Below are 12,500 nucleotides of genomic sequence, written 5' to 3'. Positions count from 1 at the left end.
CTCTCTGTTATATTGTCTCTCTCTCTCTCTCTCTGTTATATTGTCTCTCTCTCTCTCTCTCTGTTATATTCTCTCTCTCTCTCTCTCTGTTATATTCTCTCTCTCTCTCTCTCTCTGTTATATTCTCTCTCTCTCTCTCTGTTATATTCTCTCTCTCTCTCTCTCTCTCTCTGTTATATTGTCTCTCTCTCTCTCTCTCTCTCTCTCTGTTATATTGTCTCTCTCTCTCTCTCTGTTATATTCTCTCTCTTTCTTTAGGTGACCCAGCCCCCACCCCCATAATGAGAGGTGCAGGAATCATTCTGAGGCGAGATGAAATTTAGACCTCATCTCCAAGTGCAATGCACACACGCACACACACACACTGTATATACACGAACGTGCACACACACACACACATACTGTATATATACAAATGCACACACGCGCATGCTCACACACACACACATACTGTATATACACAAACGCACACGCACACGCACACACATACTGTATATACACAAACGCACACACACACACACGCACACACATACTGTATATACACAAACGCACACATACTGTATATACACAAACGCACACACGCACACACACACACATACTGTATATATACAAGCTCACACACGCACACACTTACTGTGTATATACAAACGCAGACACACACACACACACACATACTGTATATATACAAATGCACACAAGCACACACACACACATACTGTATATACACAAACGCACACACGCACGCACACACACACACATACTGTATATATACAAGCACACACACGCACACATACTGTATATATAGAAGCACACACGCACACATACTGTATATATAGAAGCACACACACGCACACACTTACTGTGTATATACAAACGCACACTCGCACACACACACACACTTACTGTATATATTCAAACGCACGCACGCACACACACACACACACACACACACACACACACACACACACACACATACATACTGTATATATTCAAATGCATGCACACATACACACACACACACACAAATACACATACATGCCAACACAAATTGCAACAAAACAGACTTTATTGACATGAATGTTGGTTTAGGGGATGATGGGAATGGTATTAACAAGTGTGCATCATAAACAGTATTTGGCGATCGCTATGGCAACAACATTTCTGGCAATACATACAGTAAACTGGGTCCTTTACAGCAAGTCAAGAACCAACAATTAAAAACACACATTACAATAAGAAACAAACCAAACAGGGATACAAAAGTAAAGGTAAACCAAAGACATTAAAACTCTGATGGTATTTTTGGAATGCAGACTTTGTATAAACCTTTTATCATTGGTTTTTAACATTGGTTTGTTTGGGAAGGGGAGACATAGAGTCTAATTCATTTGGATGGTTGATGCGTACTCACAGTTTTGAACAGTAGTGTTTGTGTGTAGAAGAAGAGGAGGCAGGGGAGCAGGGGAGCAGGGGGAAAGAGAACAGGTCTGGTCCTGCTGGCTGCTGTCTTTAAAGCTAAAGGCTGAAAAAGAAGCAAATTCAGCATGCATCTCTGTATCAATACCAAAAACTACATTTAGCAGCAAACTGTCATTTCCTTTAAGATAAGACCCAGGACAATTCACTTCATAAAAACCAAACAAACACATGAGCAAATTTACAAAACAGACCACAGAAAGGAAGAGCTAAACGCAGAGTAGGTAAACAAGACTTGTGGGTTTTTTTTTTTTTGTTTTTTTTTGTCACTTTGAGTGAGTAAACTCCATTGGCTATAGATGGGGTTGGAAGCCCAGAGTCTCCACTCCGGGGCTTTCTGCTTTTTGGTTTTCTCCGTATTTCTTGTGTGAGGTCACGAATGTTCTATATGAAATAGCATTAACAGTTCTTCCACAGCTGGTTCTGTTAGCTAAAGAGATTTTTTTTTTCTTTCCCTAAAAACAATAACACCTCCTCAAGTGTGTGCAGTATTTTCATTATCTGTATGCACCAGTGGTCAACATTACTCTATCTTTGGATTTTCCTTTAAAGCAATACTGACGTATATGGTTTCATTAGTTTGTTGTTGTTATTTATTATTATTATTATTATTGTTATTATTATTATTATTATTACTGAAATCATGGCAAGTGGAGAAAGACAGAGAAAGAGATATTCTGTTGTAGTGGAGAGTGCAAAACTATTTCTGACTGAGAGATAAACTAAATGTATTACAATATTGCAAGAACATACAGGACTTGAAATTAAGTGCAGAAATGTGATTTTTCAACAGAATACAAAAACCTGTATGGAATGAATTCAGTCTACATTAAAAACATAGATGTTTTACAGATGGGGACATCTTGCTCGACTCAGTGTTGAGAAACTGAAAGCTTTTTAAATGATCCTGACCAAAACGACCTCCAGCGAAGGGTCTTAGACCGGGACAGACACATCTTTTCATTTCTCTTCAATCTACCACACAATTAAGTCATTTTGAGTTCAACAATCTACGCAACACCAAAAGATTCATACATTTAACTATCATAAACACAGAATGCTTTTTTCTTCTTTAAAAAAATCTATCCTTTTTTCTCACAATTCAAGTCTGCATTATTCTGTGGGTCAGGTCAAGTCCTCTGTGAAAATAATTAACATTTATTAGCTTAGCTATACTTTTAAGACTTTGCAAACAAACCAGGATTTAATATTTCCCTTCATCAATACTTAACATTTTAGGCTGCAAATGTATTCTCTTTGTATGTCTTAGGAACTGTAATTACACAACAATGGTGCTCAGAAAAAGAACAGTTTTGGGCTGTTGACCTGAGAGAGAGACAACATTACAATACATTACATAATATTAGCAAGCCAAGAATACATTATTTCAACACATAACACAGGGAAATGTGGTATGTGTGTGTGTGTGTGTGTGTGTGTGTGTGTGTGTGTGTGTGTGTGTGTGTGTGTGTGTGAGTGTGTACATGTGGTGCGTGTGTACATGTGTGTTAAAACTGGCTTTTGGTTACTTAGTTTTTAAAACCTAATCAAACCATCTCTATTACCCTACAGGATAAGGCTCCAGTCCAGGTTTACACTGTGTACATCTCCGCTTCTAAAACAGTGTTTACATTTTCTCAAGTTTACAAATGAAAACCAGCATATTACCAGGGAAAACATTCTATTGACATGTTTTTTTTTTTATCTTTTTTCTTTTTTTTTCCTTTTTTGGTTACGAGCACATTGGAAATGCAAGTTGTTTCCTTAAGAGTACATTACAGTTAAAACAGTCTTTCAAAACCACTGCTACCTTGTTTGTCTCTTTGTTTGCTACTCAAAATATCGTCCACCATTATGAGTGTTCATTCTTCACCTCCTAATTCATTTCTTACTTTATGTTTGTATTTTTTTTTTTTTTTTTTACAATCCCACAGAATCTGTTCCTAGAAAGGACAGGTAGCTGCTATACCCACAGCAGTCTTTGGGGGCGCTCTTCCCCTCCTGCCCCTCCTTCATGCTTATCTTACTCTGTCCCTCCACGGGCCTCTGGTCATCATCAGCGTGGTCTGTTGGTATTGGAGAATGAGCTGCGGCAAGGCCAGTGGAGCTTGAGGTAACCACTAGGGGTGAGAGAGACTGTGGGGAGGGTGAGGCCGAGGTAAAGGAGGGGTCAGATGCCCCAGGTAAAGCTCTCGACAGGGACAGGGTCTGAGGAGAGTGGCTTTTTGTAGTCTGTTGGGCAACATCTGTTGGAGTGGAAGTGCAAGAGGAGGATGAGGAGGACAAAGAACTTGCTAGCACTGCAGTTTTGGACAAAGTCACTGTAGGGGTAATCTGGTTGTTTGGTGAGTTGGACTGTGAGGTAGATACGGCATAGGGAGCAGGGTTGCAAGTTGTGGTGCGAGGTAATAGAGGAATGGCATGCTCTTTGGCATTCTGTCGCTCTGCCACTCTGTGTTTGTGCTCAGGGGACTCCAGGTGCCGGCTGAGTTCTTCCTTCCCTCTGAAGGAGGTCTCACAGACCAGGCAGTCATGCAAACAACCACCCTCTCCCCTCTCACGGCAGTCCTGACTGGAAAGGGAATTAGCTATATCTGGCTGCTTAGAGGGAAGTGTCTGCTTAGAAGATAAGTGTTGTGAAGAAGCAGTGGAGTGCTTGTTGGAGGATGCTCCTGTCTTCTCAAGTTCCAGGACAGGTTCTTTGGTGCTGGACATGTCCTGGGTGTGAAGTGGAACAGGGGTTTGACTTGCTTTGGGTTTCTGTAGTTGCTGCTGCTGCTTCTGTTGGAGCTGAAGTCTTTGTTGCTGTAGCTGAAGTGCCCCCTGCAGGGTGTGCTGATATTGCTGGTACTGATGTAGTATGGAGCCTGGTGAAAGACCAATAACAGGCTGAGACAGTGCTGGACCATACGGGAACACTCCCTCCATTCCATACATGGGTTGCAAGAACCCACCAGGCAAAGCACCAGGGATCTGCGGCTGGAAATACGGAGGAAATCCTGGCATGAGACACGGCAGGAAGGGATTGGTGAGCAGGCTGGTAGGGTCTGTCACCATGGCTGCTTGAAGGGCTTGGAGCTGGGCCACATCCATTTCAAACTCCTTGCTAGATTTTGGTGCAGGTGTTGCCGTGGCAGAGGTGTCTGGTTTCTCTTTACTGGTGCCGGCGGAGGTTGGGTGAGCATCGTTCCCTGTAGGGATCTGCTCAGTCTTCTCTTTAAGCCTCTCTTTACTCTCACTGAGGTTTTCTTTGGAAAGTTGGATCTTCAGGTCTGGCTGTGTGTCTTTTGGGCTGGAGACAGAGCTGCCTGTGTGGGCTAGGTCTTTATCAGAGGTAGCAAAGGAAGTGGCAGATGATACAGGATTCCTTCTTGTTAATCCATTGGAGGGAGCCTGACTGGCACCTGTAGAAAGAAAAGAGCAAATCCAATTTGATCAAAAGCCTGAGTACGGTTTCTTACATATTTATTGTGTATCCTTATGTCTCATAACAGAGTGTACATGAAGCCATTTTAAACTGGCATTAAGAAGATTTGGCTGTATGTCAAGATCCTAACTATGACCCACAAGATTAATGTAACTCACCAGATTTCTGTGAGGTGAAACTAATCCCTGGTAACCCTGCAGCGGCCACTGACTGGAGACTAGAATATGCAGATGACGGGTTCACAGGGGCCAACTGGTCAAAAGCCCCTGGCCTCTGAACAGTCTGGGCCACTCCCAGAACCTCACTGGCCTTCTTTACCCGGTCCACTTCCTGCTGAACCATCAACTGGCGAACGATGCCTGGGTCCAAGTATTCTCTTTCCTTTTCCATCTGGCCTCCAAGAGCCTCTTTGACATTTGCAAGATGCTGAGAGGAGAACACGTGATCACGAACAGAGAGACAGCCACTATACCTGACACCACAGAGCGTACACTCTTTTCTTGGCCTCTCAGTTGAGGAGCTTTCTCCACCAAATTGTTTTGCCAGGCTAAGCTTGGCTTTTTTCTCCTTAGCACGTGCATTCTGGAACCACACTTGCACCACTCTCTTGGGAAGTCCAATCTCATTACCCAGTGCCTCACACTCCAACATAGTGGGGGTCTTGTAGTCATTGAAGCATGCTTTGAGCACTTTCACCTGCAAGTTGGTCATCTGGGTACGGTAGCGTTTTTGGCCTTGGCGGTCTCCATCCATACTTTGGCTGCTGGAACCTCCAGGACAGGGAGAAGCAGGATCAGCCAGACTGGAGTTCTCACTGTAGTCCACCACCATGTCATTCTCAAAGTCTTTAGCACTGAAACTCATTGCAGGGCTCACCAAACCCAAAGACATTTTGTCGTCGTTTTCTGAGGAGGCATCTCTCTCTGCAGTAGGGGACAGTAGTGGACTACTGTTGTGTTTAGCCTCTGCAGAACAGCTGCCATCATCAGGCACTGTGGTGTTATTCTGGGCCATGTTCAGAGGGGAGTTTTCATCTTCATCAGGTTTGCTCTGTTCATAAGCCTTTTGCCCAGGGGACACAGAGAGATTCTCGATATCATCTGTCTCCTCAATTTTTAAAGGTCTGGGGCTGAGACGCCGCTGGTTTGAGGACAAATCCATGCACCTGCTAGCAGGAGATATAGGGTAGTGCTGCTCATCACTACTGCTTAAATTAATTAAATTATTGTTTAAGTTGGAAAAGTGAGAGTAACTGGAAAAATCAAGGGGGTCCATCTTGACTTGTGAATCTTCCTGATCCTGAGGCATAAAGGAGACTGGCAAGGTGTACCCAGTACTTTTGGCCTCATGCCAGTGGCGGGAACGAATATGGGCATCCAGAGCAGTTTGAGCTTTGAAAAGAGCTCGACAGAAGGGGCAGCGGCGATGAGCTTGAGCTGGACCAAGAGCTCGAAACTGGCCTTTCCTTTCACGAGCCCTGGTGTTTTGAAACCACACTTGAACTACTCTTTTCTTCAAGCCCACCTCACTAGATATGTGGTCAAGCATTTTGCGGGTTGGGTTGGAATCCAGCAGGTACTTCTGGTATAGAACTTCCAGCTGTTCTGGAGTGATGGTGGTCCTCATGCGTTTGTCTCGCTGTGGCTCCTCTCCATTATTATCCCAGTCATTGTCCATACTAGAACCTGCTTTCTCTTCCAGTTTTCTCTTCAAGGAATTTATGGTGTTCAAGGAGTCAGGGATGGCAGGAGAAGACGGGGCATTTGTAGGAATCTGCGGAAAAGCTCCAGAAAGCAGCTGACTTGTCAGGAGAGGATTAGTGGGATCAAACATCACGAACGGGATGTCCAGAGGGCGATCGAGGAACTGTGGGGGAATAAACTGATTTTGAGCTGCAAGAAAATGCAGCTGCTGGTGCTCCTGCCAATGCTCAAAAGAGGGAAAGCTCACCTTACACTGGATGCAGTGGTATGGTGTCACCTGCTGGGGAAGCTTCTGCAGAGGGCCAGGAGTGACCAAGGAATTGATACTGGTTAGGGGAACTGTTGATGGCACTGGGCTTGTCTGGGACACAGGTGGGTTCGGGTGCTGCTGTTGATGGGAAGTGGGTGGAGAGTGAATTCTGGGAGTCTTTGGATGGGTCTGGTGCTTTTCTTCACAAGGAAGCTTTGGCTGCTCTGTCTGTGTGTGTGGCTTTTCACTTCCAGTGCTATTATCCAGCTGCAACTCACTGGATGCCTCAGCTGATGGACAGAGTTTCTCAGTGTTGGTATCTGAGGCATTAACTGTTTGTGAGAGCTCTTCAACAGGGGACTTGGCATTGGCAATGGTGTTGAGTTCAGTGGTGCCTGACAGGCCAGAGCAGGAGGGTGTTGGCGTAAGGCATGACGATCCAAACGGGCTGTAGTCGTCATGTTTGTTGTCTGCGGAATCTTCACTTTGGCTATCGTAGTGCGTATCCTCATCCTCATCCCTGTAGCACAGCCTTTTCTGATGGTTAATGAGATCAAAAATACGTTGGAAGACCATGCTGCACTTCTTGCACTCATAGTTGTTGCTGGAAGTGCGGATGTAGCGGTCATTAGAAAGCTCTCTGCGTTCTCCTTCTTTGCTGCCATCTCCTTGGTTCTCGTAGTTCTTTCGGGCTTTCTGACGAGCATTTTGAAACCATACCACAATCACGCGTGTAGACAGACTCAAGAGGCTGGAAAGCTGCTCAAATTCATCATCTTTCGGGTACGCATTGGCATCAAAGAAATCCTGCAGGACCCTCAGCTGATAATCACTAAACCTGGTCCTTGAACACCTCTTGCCACCGTAGTTCTCCTGCCTCAGATTTTCAGGAGAGGGTGGCCTGGGGTCCACTTTTACATCTTCTAGTGTGGTAATAGGTGGATTGTTGAAGTTGTACGGCGAGTCTTTGTTGCGTTGGCGCTCCTTGAACAGGGTATTCCGGAACCAGTGCTTTATTACTTTGTGTGGCAGGCCAGACTTGTTGGCCATTTCCAGGATTTGATCCTCATTTGGGGAGTTGTTGATGTTGAAGTACTGGCGCAGAATCGTTAGCTGTTCGTCTGTGATCCTGGTCCGCGGCCTCTTGCCCTGCTGCTGCAGCATGGCAGGGGTCAGCTGTGACTGATAAAGATGGGCAAGGTCTTGGTTAAGAGGAACATCTAAAGGTGGCTGCTGAACTGGGACCTGGGGGGGGAGAGATGGGATGGGTACTGGATGCATCACGAGTGGAGGAAATAGTGGTAGGTCCATGGGTAAGGGAACTGGAGCCATCGGAGCTTCGGCCTGTAGAGCGGAAACTTTAGCGGAACTGGCAGAGGTCATACAGGCAGGAATACTTGATGTTGATGGTGGTTTAATTGACTGGGTTTGAGGTGGAGCTGGAGGAGGTGGTGGGACAGGGGGAGGCTGGGTAGGAGAGGGTGGGGCTGGAGTAGCTTCAGGGGATGTAGGTCTCAAGGGGAAAAGTTTGTCATATTGTTCTCTGTAGTCTTTGGCAAATCTCTCCAATGACTGTATGGGGAAGATGGCCTGGTGAATGTGTTCCTGGTGGGTTTTTAGAATCAGTGCATTCGAGAAGAGCTTTCCGCAGGTCTCACAACTGAGCTTTTGAAATACATCTAAATTGTTTGCCTCTTTGGCATCTTGCCCATCTGGCCCCACTGCAGCTGGCTTACTTTGACCATGCTGTTTGTTTTCATTAAACTGTATGACAAGCTCAAAGCCAATGTTTTCAAGCAGAGCTCTTGAGGCATTTCCTGGTGCATCATAAGCAATTCTTGGTAGAGGGAACCCTTGGTAATTCTCTCCACTAACATGTGATCCTTCAAGCAATTCTTCTGCATCTTCAGCTGTTACACCATTTGGTCTCTCTTCAGAGCTCAGGTTATCTTTTTTCTCAGATATCTCTTTCTCACTGTGTCCATCCCTGCTGTTCTCACTTTGAGGAGTGCGGATCTTTCTTTCAGCTTTGAGATCAGGTGCAGTCATCTCAAGGTGTGCTGCTGGGGCAAACTGGACTGCATCTCCTCCCTTCTTCTGCTGCTGGAGCCGAGAGTTCGGATCATCTGTCTTTGATGACTCAGAGGGAACAGTAGATGGAGAGAGCTTGGCTGGGCTGATATTAAGGCCCGAGGTCTTGAGCTTTAGCTCTGGGTTTAAATGGAACTCTCCACCAGGGAGGAGGAAAGGCAGAAGCAGTTGCTGCTGTTGCAGTGGCAGGAGAGCCTCTGTTGCCACAGGGAAGTGCTGTAAAAGTGCCGGGTTGAAGAGGTGGGACTGAAGCAGGGCTGCTTTCTGTTGGAGGTCCTGCTGCAGTTGGGCCTGAGCTTGAGCTAACTGCTGTTGTTGTTGCTGCAGCTGCTGCTGTTTTAACAATTTTTGTTGCTGCTGGGCTGTGGAGGCTATGATGTCTGCCAAAATCTTTCTCTTGGCATCACTATTCTCTGATAGGGATGGACTTGCAGTGGCTGAGTTTGCTGAAGAAACATGGTTTTTAGTGTTCAGTTGCTGGCTCAGCTGAGTTTGGCCAAGGGCTGGAGAAGTAAAGCTAGTGTTTTTGGTTGAAGTCATGGATTTTAGGGCTGAAGGAGCTCCAGAGGTTAGGCTGCCTGTGGAACTAACCACCTTGCCTTGCACAGGGCTGCCTGAGGTGGTACCTGACCCAGAGGGATCGTGTTTGGCTGCACGAGCTTTTGTTTGGTGTAGGACAGAGCGCATATGTATTTCTAGTGTTGAGCTCTGGCTGTAAGCTACATTGCAAATGCTGCACTTGAATGGTTTGTGATCTGTGCTACTGACTGATTCCATCAAGCCTGCCGAGGAGTCCTGTAGGGAACGCTTAACCTTGTGCAAGTGTGAAACTGAGTTATAGTGAACCAAAAGTATGTTCTTCTGTGTGAAAGACTCCTTGCACACGGTGCATTTGAAAGGTCTTAATGGATCCAGGAACTTTTCCATGGTGAGGTTTGGGCCTTTTCGGAGCGGCAGGATGGAATGCTTTGGATCGGGCGCAGATTCATCTGGAATCAAAGCAGAGTCAGTGCCAGTGGGGCTTGGTTTCTCCTCTGGGTCACTCTCTTCTTCTTCCTTTGGCCCATCATCTCCAGGTGCACCTTGCTCCTCACTGAATCCCAGATCACCTGAACCCAGGCCATCTCCGTTTGTCAGAATTCCACCATACAGCTGTTGTACCTGGGTGTCACTCAGCTCCAGGTGGCTGGTCTCTAGGTGGCGCCGCAGAGCCTGCAGGCTGCGGAAACTGCGTTGGCAAAGGCAGCACATGGTGGCTGCCCTGATAGCATGGTACTGGGAGTGCAGTTGTAGCTTTTCGGGCGTTTTGAAGGCTAGGCTGCACTGGTTGCAACGATACTTATAGACATGTCGGTCAGAAATGGGCATCTGGAGCAGCTGGTTGTGGGTTTGGTTGAAGTGTGTTTGCAAGGCGCTGGAAGTCGTGAAGACTTTGTTACAGCCCTTATGACAACAAGGGAAAGTAGCAGTGTTTTCCTTGGTGGATTCAACATCGTCCAGGGGGGACTGACTGGGCTTAAACCCATCAGATGGAGATGGTGCCCTGTTCTCAGTGTCCACCTGTGAATCTTCTGTCAAAAAAAAAGCATTGTTTAGGAATCATTTCACACTATTTGCCTTAAATTAGTATTTTCTTTGTCAAACTGGAGAGTCATGACAATATTACATATGAAATCCAATAAGAAACATTTGATTAAAAAAGATATCCTGCATTGATCAGTAATTATATACTTATTATGCAACCTCTTCATAGCATAACATGATATCTGAACAAGTATAAATTTCTTGCATGCAGGACATAAATCTAATATTTTTCCTCAAGGGATTAAATATCCTACCAGGCAAGACTATTAGGCGTGTAATATTATTCAACCAATTTTGAGTTAATTTGTCTTGAATTGTCTCATTTACATGTTATGAATTTAGATGTTTAAATATTATGTATGATTTTGGATCCATAGATGTAAGCAACCCCAAAATCTATCATGATACCTTTTCTTACTTTGAAAATCAGACCTCAGTGCCACTGCCTTGCATCAGTAGGAATGCAATACCATTGGCTGATACGTGTCACTAATGTAACTACTATCCTGGACTCTTCATATCTAAATATTTTACTTGTCTCACAAAGTGATTTTCTGCATGCTGCTGGCAGACCTCTTTTCAAAAATCCTTTGCAAAAATATATTTGAGATGCATTTTCCTATTAAGCTCAGTTGTGCTGTAAAAAATCACTTTGTAATTAAACAGCAAATTTATCCGAAACCATTGAACACAGGAACCCTCTTCCATGCGATGCTCCTGAAAATGTTAGTCAAGACTGTTTGACGTTTAGATTAGGACTAACCAGTCGGCTTTGCTGTGCCATTTGAGCTGAGGTCTGCTGCGGTCTTCTGGACTTTGGGGCCGTCTCCTCCAGAACCCGGCACCGGCTGGAACAAGCTGTCTGGCAGCACATCTGACGCAATCACCTGAATATAAAGAAAAATCACATTCAGTTGCTGGGCATTAATTACACTGCAAAATCTCATTATGATGTCATTAGGTGGATCTCCATGATTTATGATTGGTCATTAGAGTCTGACTTGCTTGCCCTGTAACCTTGATCAGAACAGTGGCAGGTGTTCCTGCATTAACAATGAACCAGGTCAGGATATGGACTATCCTTTTAAAAAACGTGCCAGGGACAGGGTGAAACACTTATCCGGGGTTAACCAGGGTCGGCGGTTAAGTGTGAAAGAAAATCCTGTTCAGTTCATCACTACAGCATTAGTCCCCTTGGGATCAAACACATCTATACACTCCTCTCAGTGCGACCGCACCCAACTCCACGTCTGCACATCAGTTTAGCCAACAGAATGAGACAGACAGAGACTCCAAAAGTAAGAGGAATACAAAGAAAAAGATAGAGAGAGAGAGAGACAGAGAGAGAGAGAGAGAGAGAGAAAGAGAGAGGGGGGGGGGGGGGGGTTGTAGGCATTTTCATTTCAGTTCATTACAGAATGGGAGTTAAGCTCAGGGACTCGCCCAAGGTCACTGTTAATTTAGAGTCCATAATTACCCATCACAGACACCATTCATAACCACAGACACTGTTCATAACCACAGACACTGTTCATAACCAAACTCACTGTTCATAACCACAGTCACTGTTCATAACCAAACTCACTGTTCATAGCCAGAGTCACCGTTCATAACCAGAGTCACTGTTTATAACCACAGACACTATTCATAACCACAGTCACTGTTCAAAACCAGCAACTGTTCATACGCACAGTCACCCAGCACTGTGCAATTATTTTCAGTACCGTACCTAAGAACGGGGGGAGGGGCACAAGAGGGAGGAGCAGGAGGAAAAGACAGGAGAGAGAATTCAGAGTCAAGTAGGAGGAAAAGACAGGAGAGAGAAAAAGATGGCACTAATTGGATAGAAAGAAGTGAATCTTTTTCATAAACATCATACGTTAGCCACAATGCAAACACACACACACACACACATACACGATCCTTCATACACACAGACACACACACACACATACACACACACCCAAAT

The 12,500-nt window shown here is 45.0% G+C and overlaps 1 protein-coding gene across 1 annotated transcript in view; it reads right to left on the bottom strand.

The window, feature by feature from the left end:
- Positions 1–3,396: 3,396 nt before the first annotated feature.
- Positions 3,397–12,500, bottom strand: part of zfhx3a (zinc finger homeobox 3a) — a 21,648-nt gene continuing 12,544 nt past the window's right edge. Inside the window, exons 7-9 of the mRNA XM_030790446.1 lie at positions 11,295–11,418; positions 5,062–10,515; positions 3,397–4,880 (exon numbers count right to left, since the gene is read on the bottom strand). Coding sequence (XP_030646306.1) covers positions 3,397–4,880; positions 5,062–10,515; positions 11,295–11,418 — 7,062 coding nt within the window. The remainder of the gene's footprint in view (positions 4,881–5,061; positions 10,516–11,294; positions 11,419–12,500) is intronic.

Source organism: Chanos chanos, chromosome 13 (assembly GCF_902362185.1).
Source record: "Chanos chanos chromosome 13, fChaCha1.1, whole genome shotgun sequence".
NCBI lineage: Eukaryota > Metazoa > Chordata > Actinopteri > Gonorynchiformes > Chanidae > Chanos > Chanos chanos.
This window is presented reverse-complemented; position numbering and strand designations above follow the sequence as displayed.